Source organism: Berghia stephanieae, chromosome 6, assembly GCF_034508935.2.
Source record: "Berghia stephanieae isolate SIO BIC M18660-M18661 chromosome 6, UCSD_Bste_1.3, whole genome shotgun sequence".
NCBI classification, from domain to species: domain Eukaryota; kingdom Metazoa; phylum Mollusca; class Gastropoda; order Nudibranchia; family Aeolidiidae; genus Berghia; species Berghia stephanieae.
Window position 1 is genome coordinate 3,350,959 of NC_088365.1, and position 26,179 is coordinate 3,377,137.

The following is a 26,179-nucleotide window of genomic DNA, read 5'->3' on the forward strand; positions in this document are numbered from 1 at the left end:
AAAACTCCTGGTATTTGATTAATAATTGAGCCAGGAAGATATGTCTTATATAGTTTAAAATTGCTATTTTTCTTCTTTCTAAAAATATCAAATTAGTTTGATTAGTGTTGCTGGCAATATAGGTTAAATTGATTCGCTTTAGACACCTTCATCGGAAATTAATGTGTTTTGATAGACAAATCATACCCCTCTGGCACTCTCCATAAAGGCTGAACTACCCCAATGATTGGATTTATTCACAAATGTTACCATAAATAAATAAATACCATAAATTTAAATTGAGTTTGCGAGAGTTAAGTTTTAAAAAATGAAATCCAAGATAAAAACAACTTTTTATTATTTTTCAGCTTTTTACGTTGTATCAAATGAAAGCTTGTCCTCTTTTTTGTGTTTTGTGTCAAAATTTAAGTTGGATCCGTTGTTTGGTGTATTTCATGTTGTTGATTAACCGAATGCTCAAATTCGAAATCCTTCATAAGAGAACCATTTTGAAAGTTGTGTCACGAACGATACCTTGTTTCATAAAAATTACAACATTTCATGTTCAACCAAATAAAAATGTTACTAAATTATTTTTTATTTAAATATTCATTAATTGTTAGTACTGATAACAAGCTTCAATTGTACTGTTTATTGATGTCTATAACTATTTTCTTTAATTTTCTGTGAATTTTTTAAATTCCTTGTTTTTCCTTACTTTTTTTCTGCTTTCAAATTTGAATCAGTGATATTGCGCAAATATAATTTTTTAGCATTTTCAATGAATTAATTTCTACCTTTTTAATACAGTCACAGTTTTGAAAATTGTTGAGTGATTTGTCAGTGTCGTGTAGTATAAGTTAAAGAAATTTGAGTTGTTTGGGATAATAATCTATGCTGTCAGCGGAATTTGAAAATGGGGTTTTGGCCCATTTCAAATTCGACCAAAAAAGGTCCATAGTTCAAAGTTGCATAACTTTTGAACTAATTGCCCTATCATGTTGATTGCGGTATCAAAAGTGTTAGAATTATTTGTACTTTCCAGAATATTTACATATTTGCTGTGCGATATGAAAAATCGGTTTGAATTAGCTAAATGTAGAAATAAAATAGGAAAATAGAAATAAGATAAATTAGACTTGTCTTTAGCACAATTGCTGCAATATAGAGTGTCTTCGGTCATCCTATTATGATACACACACATGACAACTATAGCTTGACAGAAGAAAACAAAATATCAAATGAGCTTTTATATAACGCAATATCCACTTAATGTGCTCAAAGCGCTTTACAAGGGGTCCCTAACCAACAGCAACATGTATCATGTAGAACGAGACATGACGCCTGTTACGCAATTTTACATTGTTTTTTTTTCCAACAGAGACAACGCTGTTAACGGCCAAGTATTCATTTAACACCTGAGTACGGTGAGATAATGTGAGGAAAGTTTCCAAGGACTCAACTATGCGCAGAGTGAGGCTCGAACTCAGGACCTTCCGATCCGAAAGCGAGTGTCGTAACACTAGACCACATGGCCGCCAAAAAATTATTGGACAATCAATGCAGAGACTTTTTTTTCTTTCTTTCAAATTAGAAAATATAGCATCCTTTTGCAGCAGAGAACCCAAGTACAGCATCATCATCACCATTAATAGTAGTAGTAGTAGTAGTAGTAGTAGTACTAGTAGTGGTAGTAGTAGTAGTAGTAGTAGTAGTAGTAGTAGTAGTAGTAGTAGTAGTAGTAGTAGTAGTAGTAGTTTTATCATCAATACCATCATCTTCATCATCATAAAAATCATCACCATTATTATTATTATTATTATTATTATTATTATTAATTTATATAATTATTATCATCAATGCCATAATCTTCATCGTCGTATTCATCATATCACCATCACCATCATCATGTTCTCATATTTTTAATCTTACAGGTAGATAGATGGCCTCACAATGGTTTCGTTAAGAAATTGGTTCGTCGAGATGGTTGCTTCTACTATTACAACAAAACAAGAGAATGTCCAGATAAAGAGATTCATAAAACAAAATTATATGCATACTAATTATATTGTTTCAATTTTCTAGTCTTCAATTATACATTTGAAAAAGGAGTGTTACTTTTGAATTTCAACAACCATTGACAGAGATAAAACATTTTTGTTAATTAAAGATGTTTATTTACTTTGCAGTTGCTGCAACTATGTTTGCTTACTATATATTGGTATTTCATGCCAGTTTAGTGGGGTTTCTGATGCTGATTTTGGGAAAGTACATTCCCTCTCTTGTGGCAGAAAATCTCGTAAATGATTATGACAAAGCAATGCACGAGACGGATATATATTTGTCATGAAAAGCCTTCTCTAGTTAGGGATAAAATTATAAGAGCTGCCATCCAATATGCATTCCAGTGAAATAAGTTACAAATAAATCAAAATGTGAGAGAATGTGAGTAAAGAGCCATTTACAAGGACTCAGCTATGCGCCAAGCGAGGCTCAAACCCAGGACCTTCAGATCCGAAAGCGAGTGTCATACCACAAGACCACGTAGCTGAACTATTACTATGCTGAGACCAAAATAGGATACTTGTGGACATTTTTTTCCTTATGTCAAAAAAACCAAAGCTTCGAATTTCTGATTATTTTAACCAAAGATTCAGTTTTTGATCCTTGGGTTAGTCTGACTCTGACAAAACACTGAGTTGAGTTAACAGGTCACAAAAGAGAAATACATTGTAGCTAACATTTATTTTGATAGCATTGTCCTTAGTTTGATTTATGTATATTTTTAATGGGAGTCAAAGGTTACACAAACATTTTGAAAAGAAGAAGGGTGCTTTGATGATAGAATATAACACAGCAAAAGAACGGTATGAGTAAAATAATTTCAATTTCACAAAGAAAGAGTCATAGACAAACAATCTGAAACAGATGTCTGTCTCTGTTTTGTGTTGGACATCAAATTAAGACTCGTTTATGTCCGATTTCTTTTTGAAATGTATTATTATTATTATTATTATTAGTATTATTATTATTATTAGTATTAGTATTGTTACTACAATGTCAAAACTGTTTGATATTGAAATATGACATTTTAAGGCATATTTATGTCATCAGATGCACCCATAATCTGCTCGTCTTAAAAGTAAGATCCTCATTTTTTGTTTAAAAAGAAAGAAAACTTAAAAAACACTTCTGTGTCTATTTGGGCTTGTTGATGATGAATAGGTTTCCAGCTCTCCTGTAAAATTGGGTTTTACTATTATATGGTTGGGGGTTTTTTTATCGTTTCATATTTTGATTGGCATTCATAATTATCAATTATTTTATTTCAACCCTCTCTTTTTACATGATAAATAATTTTTCATAATGATAAAAATTGTGATTTTAGTACCGCTTGTTTTGTTGGGGGGGGGGGGGGGGGGGGGGGGGGGTTCTTGTCATTTGCCGTGTGGCATCGATGCATGATTTTAAATGCCTAAAAAATGTGTTATCCTTACACTCATCTTATGTAAATTACAAGCATATTTCAGCTGTTTACCACAGTGTCACAATTTTTTAAAATTCTACTCCATTTATTTTTATTGAAATTGTACAAAGATTTTCAGCTCTCCATTTTTCAACATCGCATCTGATTTACTGCTTAGATATCTAAATGATTAATTTTTAACTGTCACTGTACCTTATCGAGATTTACAAATATGACTTTTGTTTGCTGAGGGAAAACCCAACATATTTCATATATTTTTTAAAAATAAAATCACTTGATGAATTTTGATCAGTTTTAATGAGTTACTGTCTGATTTTATTAATATTTTAAAAACATAATATGCTCATTTAAAGGACAAACTTTAAGGCTATAGACTTTGAACTCAAAATGTAGAAGAAAGAGATGGCGTGGTGCCATTTAAATTTAAGTTAAAGCTTCATTCATACTCACACTTGTTCAACTAATTGCCCAGTCTGAATTGTAGTATAGTTGATTTCCTACCATCATGGTTCTAGTTTTGTTGACTTCCTACCATCATGGTTCTAGTTTTGTTGACTTCCTACCATCATGGTTCTAGTTTTGTTGACTTCCTACCATCATGGTTCTAGTTTTGTTGACTTCCTACCATCATGGTTCTAGTTTTGTTGACTTCCTACCATCATGGTTCTAGTTCTGTTGACTTCATACCATCATAATTTTAGATCTGTTGACTTCCTACCACTGTGGTTCTAGTTCTGTTGACTTCCTACCATCATGATTTGTTCTGTTGACGACTTGCTATCAAGATTCTGGTTTTGCCGACTTCCTCACAGCGTACATAGCTAAAATAGCTTAGTGGAAACGGTGTCCTGTTCATGCCACTTCATAACCCGGTCAGGGTGAGTCTTCACTCACAGAGAGAAATTTACCTGACAGAGATTGTTGTTCGCTTAATTTAGCAATGTTTTGTTTTATAGTTTGTGAGATACCAATATTGTAGTTGAAATATAATGTATGGAAGTTAACAGTCTCTACTTTCACTGTATGATTTTTCAACATTTTCATTGCCTTCATAGTTTCTCAGTAGAAGTTGTCAAATATAGGTAAGAAATTGCAACAACAAAAATATAAATATAAGTGGGTGGAACATTTCTAAATTAAAGAAAAAATAACGTTACTGTTGTTTTGTCTGAGTTTTATGTGCGGCTGTGTGGTCTTGTGGTATGACACTCACATTCGGATTGGAAGGTCCTAGGTTCAAGCCTCAGTCGGCGCATAGTTGAGTCCTTGGAAAAGTCTCTTTACTCACATTCTCTCACTATGCTCAGGAGTAAAATGAGTACAGTGTTGTTTCTGTCGGAAAAAATTGTAATATCGCCTAACAGGTGTCTTGTTCTACATGTTACTTGTTGCTGTTGGTCAGGGACCCTTTGTAAAGCGCTTTGATTATGTTTAGTGGATATTGCAATATTTAAAAGCTATCTATTTTTTCAAAGACAAGATATAAATACTACTACTCACACACAAAAAAAAGCAATCAAATTTGCCAATGCAGTTTGAGACTGGTCTTCAACTAATTGCGTTGATCACAAGTCTCATTCTGTCCATGCCATTAACAATGCCTGATGCCCTTTTCTCTAATTTTGCTATTGTCTAGTGGCTGTTCTTTGTCCTTGTTTATCAGGAAGTCAAAGTCCCAACCTATATTGTATTGTACTTGTCTTGACACGAAGGTCGGGAGGTTAATTGGTACAGAATTCACACAATTGGCACCCACAACTCAATGCACGACAAATCCTCATCTGCCTAGCAACTGACCTGGTAACCGCTGCTGACCTGTTACCAGTGGTTGAGGTTACATCAGTGCAAGGAATGGGCGGGAAAATAAGCGGTCAGATTTATAGTGTAAATCAGACAATGTCTCCTACCATCATGATTCTGGTTCTGTTGACCACTTATTATCATGATTCTGGTTGTGTTGAATTCCTACCATCATAATTCTGGTTGTTTTGACTTTCTACCATCACGATTCTGGTTATGTCGACTTCCTAGCATCATGATTCTAGTTGAAGTTGAAGTGACTTCCTACCATTCATGATTTGGTTGTGTTGACTTCCTACAACAGTACTTGCTGGATTCGGTGCACGTTTTTGGGAGAAGCCAAAAAGAATGATAAAATCCGATGCTCATGAGCGGTAACCACTTGTTATATAGAAAGAATTCGGTCGTCCAGCTCCAGCGTGCCATATTTAGAGCTGCCAACCCCATCTGATGAGAATGTGTACAAGTACAATGGGACCTCAAAATGGGGGAGATTTCATAAAAATGGGTACAATCCTGAAATCGACAGAAACTAACCATTGTGAAAGTAAGAGGAAGGTATACTTACATAAAGTCACACCGCACATGCTCAATTGCAGCAACAATGATGTTCCCAAGACTATATAAAACAATAGGAGCGACTTCACTATAGACACTGCGTGGAATCAGCGCTATTTCAGTTGGAACTCCCAAGGGACCAATAACCCTCCCTGCTTGCTACCTGCATGAGGTCATTGGAGTTCAACTGGTATCAGGCAGTGCCGTGTCCAATGGGGGCAATTATGGATATTTATGGTCTCATAATATGTCTGTATAGCGGGAAAACAATAACAGACTCTTTCACTTTATTATTTTGATTTGAAAAATCAGTTGTCTTTCTAAACATCAGTGAAAATTAGACATTCTTGTGGTTAATAGTTTTCTTTGAATATCACAAATTGTTGATCTAATTTTAAGCGCTTGTAAACTATAGTGCACTTAAATAAAAAATTTATTATTCAAAACTCAGCGGCAGTATCTCAAGAATTTTAATAAATATCAAAAGTACATATATGCATCTATGTTCCTGTGCATTATGATTATATTGGCAGTTGATTTTCTTGATTTATTCATGGTTTTGTAAGTTCTGTATATTGTTTTTACCAATTCCGTTCCTCTCAAACAGTTGTGTTGATCATAACAGTAAACTGATATGATTTATGTCTTTATGTGGTAAAATAACTCATAAAGATAATATTTTATTGACCTGTAAAGACTAAAAACCAATATTGTGTAAGATGTCAATATCTCAATTTACTATCAATCTGCCTATAAAGTATGACTTCTTTACAAGAAAAAAATCAATCACCCAACAAGGTTACTGGACATGCTACAAATATTGCAGTATCAATCATCAATTACAACTAACACTAAGCACTGGTACTGTTAAATTAAATGATTTGCTCAAACAGACGGACATAGTATGTGGACAAAAGAGGATTCAAAATTATGAGGGCATATAGCTTATTCCAAGTAGTAACCTTTTACTCCTTATTGACCAACTACATTCAAAACGAACACACTGTCCACATAGGTTATATAGAATCATCTCCTTTCTTCCAAGAATACATACACATTTAGTCATTGTCTTATAAAGTCATCTGATATACCATTGAACTCCAGTCAGTCAAATTTAGAGATAAAACAATTGAATAACAACCAGAGTCAAATTAGTATAACACCACAGGCATACCACAGCAAGATCATTTATTTAATTTCTGGGAAGTCACTGCCATATATATCTGGACGCTTCAGTCTATAAAAAGTTAACACATTCACTTGTGCACAAAAGGAGAACTTGAACTTACATTATATTTCTTATTCAACATGCAAGAATACCCTAAACATTGACACCTATATGACACTATAAAGTCGGAATTTCCTTAGACAACCACACAAAAGCAGTACCGTATACATCTTCAAACTATAATGCCTAACAGTCATAAAAAAAATAATTTTGACTTAAATCGTAAAGGATTTAAGTATAGAAAAAAGTTATCAAGCCATTAAAAAGTTGGCTTTCAAATGTGCCCAAAACTCATAATATTTAAATCAGTTAAATGCTTAAAAAATAATATTAGTATTATTTTCGTCTTATGGTATATATTTTATTCCTCAACTGATATTTGGACATAATTCATGGCATGGAATACTATGGGAGAGAAAATGAGGATCTCACCAAGTCATGCCAAATAAGAAATTTACAATAAAAAATTCATATCTTTTAAGGTTTTACTGCCCGGACAACAAAACTTGGCATGTGTCAAGATCATCATTTTTACTTTATAATGATGCTTGTTTCAATCATTTTCTGCCGCTGGGAATTAAAATATTGATATGCAAATTATAACAAATTAATTTCATTGATAGCTCAAAAACCACTAAATTGACACCTCTCTTATGAGCAGCCTTAAGAGGATACATTATTATCAACCATGGCATATGATGAAAGAAACCCTTGCTTTGCTTGTGGTGAGGGAACAATTTTCATATTCATGTTAGCAACTGAGCAATACCATGAAATATTGAAACAATTAATTACCATCAGCGGCATCACAGATTCCTACTGACCGCTACCTGTTCCACCCATGGGCTGACCCCACTAATGGGGTCAGGTTGACCTAGCACTGAAATACCACTCAGAGGGGAAAATGCCACGCAGTGTAGAATAATAGAGCAATGAATTGGTATCGAGTACAAATTTGAACGATCCAGCAAGCTTAAGATAACAGCGATACGAGCATCCGGGCTATTACAACTAAAGAAAACTGAAGTGACTCTGTACACTGAAAATGGTTACAATCTTGGGGGAAATGTACAAGCGTACAATTGCTGAAAATGCGTACAATTCCACATTTTTTGCGGGAGGTTGGCAGCTCAGCGTATTGCATAGCGTGCTGGAATTTCTGGTTTTGTTACCCCCCTACAACCATGATTCAGGTTGTTTGACTCCCTACCATCACGATTCTGGTTCTGTTTGATTTTGGTTCAGTTGGCTTCCCACCATTATGATTCTGGTTCTGTTAACTGTTAATTTCTACTATCATGATTCTGGTTCTGGTTTCCTACCATCAGGGTTCATCTAAATGTCCCCATCCAGACACAGGTACAAACAATAAATAAATAAATATAATTTAAATAGCGCCAATATCCACCTAACATGTTCAATGGCGCTTTACAAGACATAGGTGATATAAGAATTTAAAGAAAATTAAATGTTAAATTTTGAAATATTAATGGAAAGTTAATCTAAAATATTGTTTTCAGTCTAGATTTGAAGCACTCATTCACTCTATTAGTATGAGCGTTTCTGGAAAAGACCATGAGAGAAGTCCAGATTGATGGTGCCGCAATATCCTGCCAAAAAGTAAATCTTCAGAGCCACAAGGCTCAAGAAGCTGCAGTTTATTCCCATTAATGTAGCATTAAACAGACATCAAAAATTGCCATCTTTCCTGTGGGTGGGATGCTAGTCTATCACATAGTACTTTCCCTCAGATTAAATACCCAATCACTGCTGAGTACACAGAGAAAACAGTGCAAAATGCCTTTCCTAAGGACATACTGTCAATGTCAAGATGTGTTATCGCCAACTCAAGCAATTGGACCTAATTCTTTTTAAGGGTTTTACGGCATTTGTAACACATTTAGGTCATTTCAGCGCTGGTAAAAAAGAAGAAAATGGTATAGTCAAAAAAGTTATAGATTTACAATTCAAAGCATACAAAATAAAAAGTAAGACAAAAGGAAATGGTACAAATAGATTCCAAGAGTACCCATCAATGTATTTAGTTTGAGATCACCTAAAAGTCTTATCTAGACACCGGCAAAGGGTCCAAGAGGAATACACTCAAATGCTTACAATGACAGAGAGATGATTTACAAGGAAAAAAATATTATCCCCCAAAATGATAACTATACGGTAAGGGAAAGGGCAAAACCAAGTAGTCTCATTCCAAGACAAAACCAAAAAGCAATTGTAAAACAGATATAGGGTATAGAAGATACAGTAAGCGACCTCCCTGCCCGCTATGGAAAAACCTAATTCTGTGGCCCAGAGAATAACCCTAATAAGTAATATTTTCATGAGAAATGAGTTACTATAAAGAATATGTATTTCATGTCACTTTTTCTTCAATTAAATTGTCAAGTTTGAATATTTATTATATAAAAAGAAAACTTGTTACATTTCGTCTGAACATAACTGCTATTCTGCATCTTGTTTCCCTGCGAAATTTACATTCAATTTTTTCAATTGCATTATCCATTTAACTGCCGTACTCTGGCAAACTCATATATTTAAAAATTTGACCAGAAAATTTGTCTTTCAAATATCGGTCGATTTAAATGGCCCCTCATCTTGGCAAAAACTCTCAAACCTGGGACTTTACCAATTGGTAGCAGCTTCTTATGGCGTCACACTACTATGATATGATAATCTATCCAGGCTGCAAATTTTTCACCGCATTCGTGGACGGTCACGAAACCCACCAAGGAAGCTTCGTCACAACGCAATGCTCTGCAGTCTCTGGCTTTTTGCCACAACGTGTATATATGGGCAGGTGGAAAGTCCTCACTGAAGAAGTGATGCTGCCATCAGGCAGGTTCTCGACTGAAGTTGATTCGCTGCCAATGCCTCCTCTTGCCAGTACAGAAGCCTGGCAACTTCTCTCCCAGTTTCAAGGAGTCTGTGACCCCACCGAAGGACTGGTGAGGTTCTAATGGCACAAGCATGTGTGTTTGTTTTGTTTTAAAGGTTTTACTGCGCTTGTAACACATTTAGGTTATATCAGCGCCAGTAAAAAGGAAGACAATGTGATCGTAAAAAGTTCTAGAATTACAATTAAAGCACCCAAGAGAAAGTAAGACAAAGGGGAACTGGGAACAAATAGGGATCAGATGTAGATTCCAAGAGCACACCATCAAAGTACTTAGTTTGAGATCACCTAAAAGTCTCATCCAGACACAAGCACAGGTCCCACTAAGAGGAATACACTCAAATGTTAACAAATCAAATATAATATGTAAATAAAACATAATACAGTACATAACAGAGATGATTTCCAAGGAAAAAAAATATCGTCTCCCAAAGCAATAACTATACATTCGACTGTTTCCCTCTCAGCCAAGGACTCCGACCAAGGTCAGGACAAAACCAAGCAATCTCACGCCAAGACAGAGAAGGCAATTGGAAAACAGATAAGAGGGGATAGAAGACACAGCAAGTACCTCCCTGCCCACTATGGGAGGTAGGAATCCCACCCAGCTCGAGGGACTGGTGAGGTTCTAATGGCACAAGCATGTGTGGATTAAGATTTAACCAAGTTGACACTCGAATCTAGTCTCTGTCTACGACACTTGCTATATATTATCCTCACTCTATTTTTACTTCTAAATAATATTGACATTAAAGGGAAACTTATAATTTTCAATACATTTATTCTTATACGATTGGGAAAGGAAGCATTATAGATAGAGAGATCATAGACCAGATTCACACTACATAAACGACAAATTCAACCATCTTTCAAAATGCCAAATAAAATTAATCTCAGCAATCAAAAATAGAAATACTACTTAGGGATAAAACCCTTGACATATCTACAAGACATTTCAATGAGAGGAAAATTCAAAACAAGCAGTTATTAATCATGACGTCCCATTCTGGTTTTACAAACAAAGATTTCATTGAAAGGAATAAACTAGACCCTATATAAATCCTTTAAATATCTTATATATGCGAGTATTTAAATTCAAGAGAGAAACTCAACAATTATAATATTCATTTCATGACATGCTGAAGATGAAAAACTAGGGTTCCAAATGATTTAATGTTTGCAAAACTCATGGCACATAAAGACAACAAAAAAATAAACGTGACCCAGCCTTCAATATGGTGTCATGTTGGCATGAACTAGATGAATTTGTTTGTTTTTGAGGGTTTTACGGCACTTGCATCACATTTAGGTCATTGCAGCACCAGTAAAAAGGAAGAAAATGGGAAAGTGAAAAGATTCTAGGATTACAATTAAAGGGACATGATAAAAAGTAAGACAAAGGGAAATAGTTCATATAGGGAACAGATGTAGATTCAAAGCGCATACCATCAAAGTACTTAGTATGAGATCATCCAGACACCAATATAGGATTCCACCACGAGGAATACACTCAAATTTGTTTGTTTGTTTTTAAGGGTTTTACGGCGCTTGCAACACATTCAGGTCATATCAGCGCCAGTAAAAATGAAGAAAATTGGATAGCAAAAACATTCTAGATGTACAATTAAAAGGATTCGAGGAAAAACTAAGTTAAAGGGGAATGGTTCAAATAGGGAACAGATGTAGATTCCAAGAGCACACTATCAATGTACTTAGTTTGAGATCACCTAAAAGTCTCACCCAGATACCAGCACAAGATCCCACTAAGAGGAATACACTCAAATGTTTACAAATCATATGTTTAAAATAAATAATAACAGTACATAACAGAGAGATGATTTACAAGGAAAAAAATATCATCTCCCAAAACTTTCACTAAACATTCGACTGTTTCTCTCCCAAAGACCCGGCCAGGGTAAATACAAAACTAAGTAATCTCATTCCAAGACTAAGACAGTTGGAAAACAGATACAGGGGGATAGAAGACACAGCAAGTACCTCCCTGTCCACTATGGGAGGTCGGGAACCCCACCCAAAATACACTCAAATGTTTACAAAATATATCCAAAATAGAATACATAACTAACAATACATAAGAGAGGTGATTTACAAGTTTTAAAAATCATCTCTAAAACTAATAATAAACATTTGACTCTTTCCCTCTCTGCTAAGGACTTCAGCAAGGGCCAGGACAAAACCAAGTAATCTTATTCCAAGATAAAGACAGAGGATAGAAGATGCAGCATGGGAGGTCAAAGACCCCACCCAGGAAGTAGATGAAAGTAAAGTTTAACTGATCAGAAATACGAAATCTTAGCGATAAGCTTTTTAAAAGACTGCATTCACACCTCTTCAATAAAATAAATAAATTTATCCAAGTCTTATATTTTTGGCTATCAATTAATTTCCCAGCTCCTAAATCAAACCAACATAAAACCAGTTCCAGGTCATGAGTCACAATTATTTATAACACCCACTGATAAGCTGATTTCCACTTTCTCTCGTTGAGATAAATGAGAGCATAAATAAGTCTTTTAAAACCATTCTGCTATTGATAAATTAAAGAGCGGTAATCTCAGTTTGAGCAAAAACAATTTATTTTATACATTCCTATATAACTTACACAGGTAATTTTAAACCAGGCATTCATAACAAAGTGTTTGTGCTTCACAAATGATATTTTATAATAGTCAACCAAATATTTTGCTCAAGAATGAAGTTATTGTATTATGAATCTAAATCTCAGTCATACTCATAGACCAATAACATTTTATATCGATGGCCATCAACACCTACCATTCAAACTCAGGAAAACCCGACTACATCAGAGATTTTAAAAACCATTGACGATACAGTAGTAGTCCAATGGATATGAACAGTTTTGTCACATGTAAAAATGAACCGTTTTCATTGGACATTTAGTTTGGTTGAAGAGTGATCTTGGCCTAAAATTAGAAAACTTCATATTCCTGAAATTGAACGATTTGCAAAAAGAACCATCACACTCCATCACACTTTTAGATAAGTAAAACGATATTATTTAAAAACAGAACTTGTAAATATCTATGAACAAAATTGGTCATTTAATATAAAATCACAAACCTATTCTGGAGCAGTTAGTATTATTTGTATATATGCACTTTATATAGTTGTAACTCATCATACATGTCTGATGTAAAATAGATTTATAGTCAAAAGATCATTTTACAGTGACATAACAAAATGGTAGTCAGCTGCAATAGAATTCCCAAATATTCAAAACTAATAGCACATTTCAGATAAAACGCATTGTTATATACTTTTTTTTTAAATCACAGCTTGCCTCCTATTGTTCTGAAATAATAAATAACTTTTTTTTTATTAGGTCCTATTCCATAAAGGGGGAGAGGTATGTTCCCCATCTATGGTATACATTAAATCTATATGGCTAATAGTATTATAATATAGAATTACCCTTAACATAAAAAAAAAAAAAAAAATAATAATTAACAAGTATATATTCGAAATATAAAATCAAAAAGTAATCTAATCACTATTTCTTCCATGATAACCATTGGGAAATCAACTCAGTTAACATTAAAAAGGTTACTCGGTAGTCCATTGTGCAGGCCATAAACATTATCTATGATATGTTTCACTGACAAAATGCTCACTGAATAACCAACCTTTACAAGACTAACATGGGAGACAATCATGGACAATTAAATGAAACTAACTTGACTGTCTTCAGACACAACCCACAACTGATAAAACACACTTTTCAATTCAAAGTTGACAGAAGTTATTCATAGGAAGGCATAGCCCCATTTCCCGTAAATTTATAAGAATCCAACAACTGATGATCACTCACACAAAAAAGTGCGCACCATTTCTCAAAAAAAAACAAAAAAATTGCTATATGATATGGTGTGGGCAGAGAATAATATGCAATTCAAAGCATTTGTTGCCAATATAGATGATTCATCTTTAGAAATAAAATAAAAGAGGACATTTTCCATATGATTGGATTCAAAATATTTATTTTCAATGTGTCGTTTTCACAAAGTTTCATCATGCAATCAGCATGCTACTTCTCTACAATTACTAATCAAAATATATATAACTAAGTTTGTCAATGATTCATACAATAATGAAAAAAAAAATCTTCAAAATACAGAAAGATTGACTATTTTCTAATGTTTGCAACATCATAACAGAGAATCATCCTCCGATTTTTCAATCAACACTTCAACAAAACCACCAGTTAATAAAATCTAGTTTAAAAAATGATAATAATGATAGATAAGCAAAACTAAAGAATTATCTATCAGCAAATTAAAATTAATATAAAATCTATTCTAGTTAAGCTGATAAGAAAAGAGTTGCTGTAATATTTAACAATTTCATTCATCAAAAATAACAAAATCTTTTTTTCAAATCATAACATTTGTACTTTCTGTCATGAAAATCAAAGTCGTTGTTTACAATAACACATTATTTACAATCTCATTCATAACTTATTGCTGGGTCCGCTTTGACACAAATTTTGATATTCGTAATATAATGACAGATGAGACCAAATATCAAAAATGATAATAAATAACACCCTTTTCCTACTGCTGTAAATTGAGAGACTTTTTAACAGCATTCACAACATTAAACTTCTGTGGTAAAGCTAAATCTTCTAAACTCTTGGCATAAGGCATGGGGACATCAGCACCGCACACCCTCAGTACTGGGGCATCCAAGTAATTGAAAGCAGAACCTGAAAAATGATATATTCAAATAATTTCCTTATGTGATTATCTGAACTTTCAAGTAGGAAATAATGGGCATATAAAATAATTAAATTCATTCATTCACTAATTAATTAATTTCGTTTATTAATTTCCAAAGGAATGTTGTCCTCAGAAATCTATGACTGAGATAATCCAGGAGTCAGCACCAGTGCAGGGTCTTGAAGAGAGCAATAGGGTCAAATTTTTTGTGCGAGGAAAGAAATGACACACTGGAGACTGAAAGCAGGACTTTTACCCCAGTATTCGGGTACAATACCCCACCCACTCAGCCATCTCGCCTCCACAATTTTTTGTGCAGACAATTCGAACAGATTTTGACGCAGTGAAAGATCTCGTGTAAAAAAAAAATTCAAAGTAAACAAATTATACTCGTACATATGTTTCATTGGACGTTTTGCTCTATCCACTCAGCACTGATTGGGTAACATCTGATGGAAAGTACTTTGCGATAGACCAGCATCCTAACGGAAGGATAGCAAGCATTTGCGATTGTCTGTTTAGTGATATTGAAAATGGGATAATCTCCAGCTCAATGGGTCCCCATGGCTCTGAAAGACTACTACTACTTTTATTAAATGTTTTTTCTTAACGTCAACTTGGATAAATTGTGTCATGCCAATACAAACAGGAAATAGATGTGGATTCCAAGAGCACACCATCAGTGTACTTAAGTTTGAGATCACCAAAAAGTCTCATCCAGACATAAGCACAAGATCCCACTATCAGGAATACACTCAAATTTTTACAAACCATTATACAGGATACATTTAAAACAAAAAAAAATGTGACATTACACAATAGAGAGTTGATTTACAAGGGAAAAAAAACATAATCTCCCAAAACCATAACTTTTCATTTGACTGTTTCCCTCTCAGCCAAGGATTCAAGACTAAACTTAGTAATCTCACCCCAAGACAAGGAAAGCAAGTTGGAAAACATATATAGGGGGATAGAAGACACAGCAAGTGACCTCCTGCCCATTATGGGTGGACAGAAGACCCCACCCAGGTGGTCAACTGCGAGATGGGGCATGGGGTTTAATTAAATGAATCAATACAAAAGAAAAGAACAACTCACTCTCCATAATGCGGGCAATTATCTCAGAGCCGATTCCACAGTGATGCCATCCACCTTCCACTGTCACCAGGTGATTTGTCTTCATCACAGACTTGATGACTGTTGCGTCATCCATAGGTCGAAGACTGCGCAAATTAATAACCTGCATGTTAAGGATTTAAAACAAAGAAATGAATCATTCATTTATTATAATGATAAATTCATAGGGCTTGAAGTTATATTTCAAAGACCTAGACATTAGTTACAATAAGAAATCCATTCTTTGAAGAAAAAAAAATAGGGTTGGGGGTCAAAATTGTTCCTCATAGCCCATGTTAAATTTTTGCCAACAAACACAGTTCGCTATAACATTATGATCAGACATTTGACGTTGGGAATAGCTAACTGCCCACCCTATTGCCAGAATCATTTGCGCGCACCTAAAGACTTTATTACTATTACCAGATTGATTTTGATCAATGATGACTCAAAAGATTCGTCTTAATCTATGTTAAGTTCCACAATACAACAGCATAATAATTAAAATAGATGAGTTCCTGTTCGTAATAGTTTTTCATTTCTCCGCAAATAAAAATTGCTTTGTTTTAGATTTTCAGCTACGAGTAACAAAGAAAAAAATAAATTTAAATAATAAATTGAAAAATTGAAAAAGATCAATCCATTTCAAGTAAAATAATCTATTTCCTGATCATAAAGTAAAGCAGTTATAAATATGAATGCAAACCAAGGTAATGATGTAAAAAGATAAAATTTCCTTAATTAAACACCAAGGGGAAAGTTGTCTTTAGGATCTACTATTCTAAGGGAAGATCAGAGACTGGATAAACCAAGAATTAGTCACAGTGCAGCCCTGCAAAGTGAGCTAGGATGATGTGACTTGCTCCAGGCCACACATCGCGGAACTCGAACACTACACTTTTATCAAAAAGTTTTTGGGTACAAAGCAAATACCAAATAGCTGTGCCAAGTAATTTGATACATGAGCACAATTAATGTCATAAATTTACCTCACATTCAATCCCCTGTCCTGCCAACTCCTCAGCAGCCTCCAGGCACAACCCTACCGGTTTGGAGTGGGCCACCAAAGTGATATGTGAACCTTGGAAAAGACATGAAGAATTACAGAGTGAGCAGAATGATAGTGTTAAAAATCATGAAGACGATGATGACATCAACTGTTGTAAAAAAAAATAAGGGCTTGATTATGAAAGTTTAGGGAGTTTTTGCATGGTCTTGATTTACTCTTTTATCTTGGGTAGGACCCACAGTATACCCTTGTTTGCAATAAGGTTGCATGTTAGCAAGTGCAAGATTTTTAAGTTTCATTGTGTGTCTTACTGTCCAAATGGTAGTAAGCAATTGTTTCTATCCATTTCACACTCACAGAAACCAGAATAAACACTGGATCAAAAGAGCTTAAAAACCCTGAAGACCATCTAATCTTCTTTTCAGTAACTTTCAATTTCATTCTCGAAGGGTGATCCTGACATGGAGAGATCATCCTTAGTTATGGTCTGAAAAGAAACTCTATTGATAATACATACTAAACCAAGGAATGTAATTGTAAGATATCTTTGTGTCAATGAAAATACAACAAGGAGAGCTGGAACAATTTTTAGAGATGGCAAACCAGCTTTGTGAAATTTCATGAATTTTTTCACAACCAATAAATAGGGAGAGAAAAGTAAACGCATGTGATCGAAAGGTAATAAAAATTACTAAGATTTTAACTCTTTTAGCGCTGAGGCTATATTAATAATGCTGAAAATTTATATAGCGCTAAAACTCCGAGACACCAGACTCTAAGCGCTTTGGCTGGCACCTGATTGAGGCAACATGAGAATGACAAGCTAAGACAAAGCGACATTCGAATTCAGTGCAAAATCTCAATTAAAATACCCTCTAGGGCCAATTGAATGTTCTGATGAACGAAATGGTATCATTGGTTCAATTTATAGTACTTTTGTAGAAAGTAGATTATTATTTTTGCCTTTCAAGGCCGCAATGTGTACCCATTGGCCAGTAAAACAGATAGTGCCGTGGCTGCACAGTGCAGCCAATGGCGCTGAAAGAGTTAACTTACTTCAACAGAAATGCATACAGCCATACTGGAGAGCTGACTTGGAAATATGAGTGAAAAATTCCCAGGTCAGATTTGGAATCAAATCAGGTGTTTCTGAAAATTTCCGGGGAAAAAAAGTTATCTCTGTATTTCAAATTGCATATCTACCCACATGCCCGATCACAACAATTCATTGCACTCACCTTCCCTCTCAATTTTTGATAGACCTATAGGTACAACAAAATCTTTACTCATCGCCTCATCTGAAACATCAAAGCTTGTGCCATACATCAGCTCATTCTCCAAGAATACAACTGGCAGGAATGAAAGACAATATTTATTTAAATAGAAGATACAGAAAAGAAAGAGAGAGAGAGAGAGAGAGAGAGAGAGAGAGAGAGAGAGAGAGAGAGGAGAGAGAGAGAGAGAGAGAGAGAGAGAGAGAGAGAGAGAGAGAGAGAGACCTAGAATAGAATTGGTCACCCTACCATATTGTATCAATGGTCAAGGATATTGCCTTGCTAAAAGGAGACAAAATGCATGTGTTTGCTGTGTATGTGTTCCTTTTTAAAAGAATTTTATATACAGAGCTGTAACCAAACAATTGGACAATAAAGATAAGTATCATTATTGTAATTATTATTATTATCATAATTATTATTATTATTATTTACAATAAGCTTCATACCAAGTAAATATATTTTTTAAAATTAATGCATATAAATATATAGCTCGGCCCTGGTGATCTAGCACACTCCCACTCTAAATTTTATGAAATTTGCTTATCCCAGGTAGGGAAAGCTTTTCACCACCAAAATTTCACCCAGCAGTAAATAGGTAGCTGGGTCTCGTTCGGCCTGGTGAAAGTAAAGCTGAGCTAGAATAGAACTGGTCACCCTACCATATTGCATCATTGATCCAAGATATACCCTTGCTAAAAAGGAGACACCACCCCCCTCCCCCAGGACATGTTTCAGACATGGACTTCATTTCATTTTATCGTGTACTGAAAGCAAACTACCATTTCTAAATCTAGTCAAAGCACAGTGATCATGAATTTATTGATATCACAGATACTCATGAAAACAAAATTCAATATGTATACAAAATCAAAACATCTTAATCAACATAAAATTTGCTAAACATTCAGATAAAGACCAAAATACGAAAGAAAAAAAATATTTTTTTTTAGAAAAAAGTACTGAAAAGGGACCTCATTTCAATGTTTAAAAAAAGAGGGAAAAAATAATGGAGGTGAGGCGATGGTAATTATCTTGCTGAACAAGGGAGGAAAAAGAAAAAAAAAAAGAAGAAAAACAAAACAGAAGTAGGGCTCCAATCACAAATTGCAAACTATCCACTCTTTCCTCTCCATCCTTCCCAATCCCTGCATTTTATGAAATATTGGATGCGGTTCGTTAAATTCTTAACTTCCTTTGCTAATGGTCAACATAGACGGACTTTTTAAAATGCCATTGTCTTGGAATTTTAATTATTATAAACTTCTTAATGACTGTACATTGAATTTACTGACTGCATTAAGAAGATGGAACTACTGATAGACTTTGGTCTTGCTTCATGCTTAATAATAATGATATAAAATCATTTACATAGAATATAGAGAGTGTGCGCTTAGCTAAGAAACTCACAACATTGAGATCCGGAAATATAATGGACTAACACATAAAACTATGTGTAACATTGAACGTTTATAGTCTGGTTAACACAGTTTAGTGAGAACTATTCATAAACATGGGTGGCGAAAAACAATAACAAAGACCTGAGTGACGTCATATTTGTACTATCCATAACCACTCTTACCTGGGTTAGGGTCTCTAATTGCTGCCTTCAGCAGACCTCTGCAATCCTCTGAAGAATAAGGAGAGAGGACTTTGAGACCAGGACACTGACTGTACCAAGAAGCAAAGCACTGAGAGTGCTGAGCACCTACACCAGCTGCAGCTCCATTGGGTCCTCGAAACACAATAGGCACAGGTACCTGTCAAAAACAGGAGGAATAACAGGTCGGGAAGACACTTCAGGTCAAACAGAATCACAGTGGGAAAGTAATGGAGTGTAATAATAAAAATAATTATTATTTATTTATATATGGCTTTACTATCCACTGTAAAGTGCTCAGCAGCGCATTACAAAGCAAGCACATATACAAACACACAAATGCATCCTCTCTCTCTCCCTCATTTTGAGGTATATTTACTTAATTGCTAATTGTTATCACATGATAAATATTTATAATCTATTACTTTGAAAGAAACATTAATAAGTTGAAAAAAATTATAAATACAACTGATCTTAAATCAAAAACAAACAAAAATGGTTCTTCTAGATTGGATAGTCATTGATAAAAATGGGGAAAAAAATCATAACAAAGAAAAAAAATGACAATTATTTTTTTTAAAGTAAATGATGTCGACAAAGGTCATAATGTTTAGGAAGAAAATAGGAGAAAATGTCACTATATATCAACTTAATAAAATGCACTACTTACTGTTCCAGCTGACATGTAAAATGTTTTAGCAGCTGAATTGATGATTTGGTCAATGGCTTGCATTGCAAAGTTAAAGGTCATAAACTCACAGATAGGCTTGAGACCTGCCTGGATAGATTTAAATGATAAACATAAGTATCAAAAAAAAAATAATAATAACAGCTTGCCCTAAAATCAGACTTTCGGACATATTAATCAGAAATGCAACTTACTTTTGGAAAAGCCAATCATTGGATAGTATAATAATCAATTTTAGGGACAATGGAGCTAAACTTTCTCCCCGTTTCTCTAGAATGAAATGGACAGGAACAATTGATTCAAACCCTTTTGGGTAGAACAATGACCTATCAGCCTATAAAAAGTAGTTCCCATCAGATATAGAATAAGACGATCTCGCCATTTACTGCTCAGTAGATGGGTAAAAGGAAAAAAAAAATTGAGGTACAACAAACCATTAAAAAAATAAAAGACAAAAAGGCTTTTTTTTACGAAGATTACGAATGTCAAGTTATTTACTTTAAATTGCTGACTTTAAAAGACTGAAATATAATTTCAATCTTATAAGACACATTTATGCAAAATACATCTTGACAAAACACACATAATAACATCACAATACCTCTTTTAGCTTATTCAACGTCTTGTAAACTAGAGATCAAAAAAGTTACACCAGTATAAATATCCAACTCATCATAAACTCACCATGGCTGCACCCGTTGCAATGCCAGCAAATCCCATCTGTTGACAGGAAGATTAAACATAAAAATGAATATTAGGAGACTACAAATTATTATCTCAAGATATCGAAAACTGCCATCCTGTATGAGACACCTAGCAAGTCTTTAATTATCTCTTAATAAAAAACATTGGGTAAAACTCATGGACCGAAAATTTAAAAAAAAAAAAAAATAGAAAAGAAAAAGATTTTAAGACACCTGCCCCATTGTTAAAAGATATTTTTAACCTGCAACCAAGTAAAGTCAGAGATATCCAAAACGACAAGATTTATAGAGGAAAAAATTGAATCAAACCAAATTTCTTCTATTGCTTACTTCCAAAAATAATAAAACATCGTAGGTAGTTTGAAATTCTGATTAAAAATGAATGATAATGGAAGCTGTAATTCTGTCTGTGACAGCAAAATAAAGATTTCTGGTAATAAAAAATAAAGTGGAAACAAACCTCTGTGATTGGTGTATCTATAATTCTCTTATCTCCCCATTTCCGCCACAAGCCACGAGTCACCTGTTTTTGACAGATTTAAAAAGTCTCTTAATGTTACCTTGCCATAAAAAAATATATAAATAATAACAATAATAATAATAATAATAATAATAATAATAATAATAATAATAATAATAATAATAATAATAATAATAATAATAATAATAATAATAATAATAATGTGTCTTATTATTCATTCAGATATCCAATTAACAACATAATTTGTTAACACAACAGACTCAGTAATATTAATCATTGTCATCACTGGAATGTAATTTTGCTTTTTTTTTCATCAATGAATAAAACATGAATAAATAAATATATCTAAAAAAAAAAAAAAAAAAGATAACCAAAAAAAATATCTAGCGATGATATAAACTCACTTCAAATAATTAAACCAGGTATTTATTATTATCAATATTTGTTTAATTTTCAACAAGTGCAAGAATGTACAAACAGCATTCTATTGTTTTGTCACTGCCCTTTCTCAAACATGCCCGTTCTGGTCCAGACACCACTGGTAATGATTCCATGATAGAACTCATTTGTAATCTACATTAATTTGCTCTAACTCAGCAATTGATGAAGGTTACAGTGGGTAGAATTTGTCATTTAAGAATCCCCTTATTAAAGAAGTTTAGAGGTGAGATGACTGGTGAACGTAAAGGGTTTATTCAACAAAATATTTCGTCCAACAACCTGTTTTGCAAGAATTCATCAAGAAAAGATTTTACATTTCCGTCTTGCTAAAAATAAAAATCATCTTTAAGGTGTCCACTAACCTTTGGTATGACAGGCTCTTGTAGCAAATTCAAGCAAACATGACCAGTCACAGTAGAGTCAAAAAAGAAGGGTACACTTAATTTTCTTAACAATAAGTTATCAGCTGCTAAAAGCAAGGTGAGGTGTATTTAGTTTTTTGGGGACACTGTACATTTTGATATTATATACATCACCTACTTCTGAAAACATTCTCACACCAAACACCAAAAACGAAAATAAAATTGAAAGCCTTTCCCTGCTTTTTATCAAAACCATAGAATTTATTATGAGGGTCTATGTCGTTGAAAATTAGACGTAACTTATGATATCCACACCATCATTTAAATTACTTAAAAGGGATGGTGCATATGTGAAACAAGCATGATCTCATTCAACAAATTGTTTTGAGAATTTCAACATGTGTCAACATGTAAGGACAGGTGTCTTTTGCTTTGAGACGAGAAGATAATTCTCATCATCAACTTACACTTACTGTCCATCATTCAAATTACTGTTATGCCAGAATATGTTTTGTCCATGTCCCTTATGTATTCAATCGATAACATTTTTAAAATCAGGAAATCTTTTAAAATGACAGTCATACTTGACTGATGTCTGCTATAACCAGCTAAATGTCGAACATAACAAGTCAGGCAGGTGGCAGTTGAAATAAACCCACAGAACACACAAAAATGCTTTTTAAACAGACTATTCCTCTGTAAATCCACTTACTTTGTATGCACCATCATATTGAGCTACTTCTTCTCCCATTAAAAATACCAAGTCATCACGCTCTATCTCTTCATCCATGGCAGAATTTAGAGCATCTCGAACGGCAAGCTGCAATGAGAGATATTAAAACATGGAAGTTACCTAATAGTAGAGATAGAGATAGAGAGAGAGATAGAGAGAGAGAGAGAGAGAGAAAGAGAGAGAGAGAGAGAGAGAGAGAGAGAGAGAGAAAGAGAGAGAGAGAGAGAGAGAGAGAGAGAGAGATCCGTGGAACTTTATAAATGTAATATATTTAACTTTAACTAACTGTAAATATATTTAACTAACTGTATATAATGCAAAATACGGGGACGGAACTATTCTCATTAAAGTAATCTGACAGATTATAAGCTGATAGATTTCAAGATGTAAACGAATGATCAAGTCCGAGAGGTGGGAACGAGGAAATTTTCATGGATTGGATTGGGGTAACAAAAACAAAACAAAACACTATTTTGTCAAGTTTCGACTTGAAGGAAAAGTTGAAAAGTTCAAAATCTCAATTCTAAGTCACACAAAATGTTTCAAATATCCCTCCTTTTCTTTCATTCTCAAACTATCTAGATAACACATCTCAATCTCATTCAACTTCAAGCCATTTTGACATGAAAGTGTGCCTAGAGGTCTAGATATTGATTTCAATGACATTCTAGACGTCTAAGAAGTCTAAGTTCTAGAGCGCTTCCTTCACTTTTCCAATGGAATCAGACTTAGACTAGAAGGTAGAGGAAAGTACATTCAAACTCTTTGGAATCTAGTTAGCACGAAGAGGCTCTTTCCCTTAAATTGTGTTTTAATAGTATCACCAAATAATTTTCTTCCTATTCAAATTCTTACTTTACCTTCGTAGCGGCCCTGGGAGAAGTTGTGCTTATCGAGCGAACAAGATATCCCCATACTTTGGATTGCATCTGGGAAAGAGATTTTGAAAATATACGATCAGAATCAATCTAATAAGTGCAATAAAAATTATATTTCTCTATCTGTTACCAATAAACCTAAACTTACAAATTGAAAGCGAGAAGTAAGCGCTGCCATTTTTTACAGTCACAGTACAGCGGACGATGTTTGAGAGGAGTCAACGAAAGGCCCAAGGGAAAGGACAAATGTTTATATTGTTGTAAGAATAGGAGTCAACAATTAGTTACACAAATATCGTGCAAATAAAACCAATGTCTTGAAAATGTTGTGTATATGCTAATTACACGACATTTAGTTGGATATCACTTGCGGCAACAAAAGTGTGTATCCACGTGAACTGTGTATGCTTTCACATTATACCGACTGCCATATTGGATCATTATTGCCAAGAAAGAGTTTTACTCCGATAATCTAATTTTAGTTCCCTTTTTAGTTCTTTTTCTTCTCTTGCGTGCACATAATAATAATAATAATAATACATGACATTTATAACGCCCATTTTCATCACTGGGTGATGCTCAATGCGCGAAACAATAATCTCATCTCATGTAGTTCCATATCTGAAGCAGACGTCGGAGGTCATCTTCCGCCAAGCTGATCTATCTCTTGCCAATTCTATTAAAGCAGCGCCACCTTTCTCAGCTTCATCTGTCCAAGTTCTTATCCCTTTCAAATACGTTATTCTTTGTCTTCCTCTTATTCTTTTTCCATTCATCTTTCCAGTCAAGGCGAGTATTTCCAAACCAGGGTGGCGGATAATGTGTCCTAAAAATTCCATTTGGCGTTTGATGATTTTTGTTATCAGTGATCTTTTTCTGTTTGCCATTTCTAAAATTTCTTCATTTCTTTTCCTTTCCATCCATGACACCCTCATCATTCTTCTGTAAAACCACATTTCCACTGCCTCCAGTCTTTTAACCATGGTCTTGTTTATGGTCCAGCTCTCACAACCATATAGCAGCACAGACAGTACATAGCAATCCAGGACTTTGATTTTTGTTTTCCTGCTAATATTCCTGTTTTTCATAATTGTATGCAGCTGGTTGAATGCATTCTTCGCCATACCTATTCTTTTCTTTATTTCACAATCTGATTTTCCATTGGATGTTACATTGAAGCCTAAATATTTGAAACATTCAACTTGTTGTATTGTTTGTCCTCTGCTTGTTATTACACAGGCTGGTGGGTTATTATTTTTAGATACCGTCATACATTCTGTTTTAGATATATTCAGTTCCAGTCCCATATTTTCACTACTCCTGACTACAACATCCAGTAATTCTTGTAGTTCATGTTCAGACTCTGCCAGTAGAACCGTATCATCTGCATACCTCAGATTTGTTACATTCTTTCCTCCAATACACACCCCATTCTTATGTTCGATATCTCTTAATATCATTTCACTATAGAGGTTGAATAAATCTGGAGACAAAACACACCCCTGCCTAACTCCTCTTCTAATAGGTGTAAAACTGCTTAGTTCGTTGTCAACACGCATTGCTGCTTCTTGTTCCCAGTACAAATTCCGTAATATTCTTAAATCTTTACCATCAATGTCCAAGGATGATAGAATTTTGAATAGTTTTTCGTGTTGTACTTTATCAAAGGCTTTTGAATAGTCGATGAAACACATATACAGATCTTTATTTACTTCAATACATCTTTCCATCAGCATTGATAATGTGAATATTCCATTTCTGGTACCCTTGTCCTCAACAAAACCAAATTGCATCTCCCCAATTTCAGGTCGTATTTTATTTCTTATTCTTAGTAAAATTATCTTCAAAAGAATTTTTGTGAAATAATAATACAGTGACATTATTATACAAATGAAACATTATACAAACTACATCAACATAATATTATCATTATACAACAAAGTAATAACTAAACATAAAGTCATTAATACAAGATATGTTATAATACATCCACATGCTATGTCAAATACGGAAATAAGATAAAATAATGATATAATAACATAAACTAAATTAACATTCATATTGGGGTCAAATTACAAAGATGCATTAATCAAGATGTGTTTTAACAAAGATTTAAGTTTTAACTTTGATTTAAATATTGATAAGGACTGAGCTTCTCTTATTCTTTTAGGAA

General features: G+C 34.0%; 2 protein-coding genes across 3 annotated transcripts in view; one reads left to right on the forward strand and one right to left on the reverse strand.

Annotated features, from left to right (window-relative positions):
- Window positions 1-3,757, forward strand: part of LOC144975979 (meiosis expressed gene 1 protein homolog) — a 5,844-nt gene extending 2,087 nt beyond the window's left edge. For both annotated transcript variants that reach the window (XM_078920224.1, XM_078920226.1), the window contains exon 3: window positions 1,914-3,757. In XM_078920224.1, the coding sequence (XP_078776350.1) occupies window positions 1,914-2,042 (129 nt within the window). In that variant the 3' untranslated portion in view covers window positions 2,043-3,757. The remainder of the gene's footprint in view (window positions 1-1,913) is intronic.
- A 6,970-nt stretch (window positions 3,758-10,727) lies between these two features.
- On the reverse strand, window positions 10,728-24,412 carry LOC144975980 (pyruvate dehydrogenase E1 component subunit beta, mitochondrial-like). Its single transcript, XM_078920227.1, has 11 exons — window positions 24,155-24,412; window positions 23,989-24,057; window positions 23,108-23,215; window positions 21,572-21,634; window positions 21,092-21,127; window positions 20,390-20,497; window positions 19,702-19,879; window positions 18,084-18,194; window positions 16,826-16,917; window positions 15,819-15,960; window positions 10,728-14,707 (listed from the first exon to the last, which is right to left on the reverse strand). Exons 1-11 carry the CDS (start codon window positions 24,182-24,184, stop codon window positions 14,556-14,558), a joined length of 1,089 nt encoding a protein of 362 aa, XP_078776353.1. The 5' UTR covers window positions 24,185-24,412; the 3' UTR covers window positions 10,728-14,555.
- Between the last annotated feature and the right edge of the window lie 1,767 nt (window positions 24,413-26,179).

Excerpts from the sequence above, each read along its gene's own strand:
- LOC144975980 (XM_078920227.1), bottom strand. The coding sequence starts at position 24,184 with ATGGCAGCGCTTACTTCTCGCTTTCAATTT. Across the intron at positions 19,880-20,389 it reads TTTACATGTCAGCTGGAACA|GTACCTGTGCCTATTGTGTT; the intron begins GTAAGTAGTGCA and ends TGTTTTTGACAG. Across the intron at positions 16,918-18,083 it reads ATCAAAAATTGAGAGGGAAG|GTTCACATATCACTTTGGTG; the intron begins GTGAGTGCAATG and ends GTCTTTTCCAAG.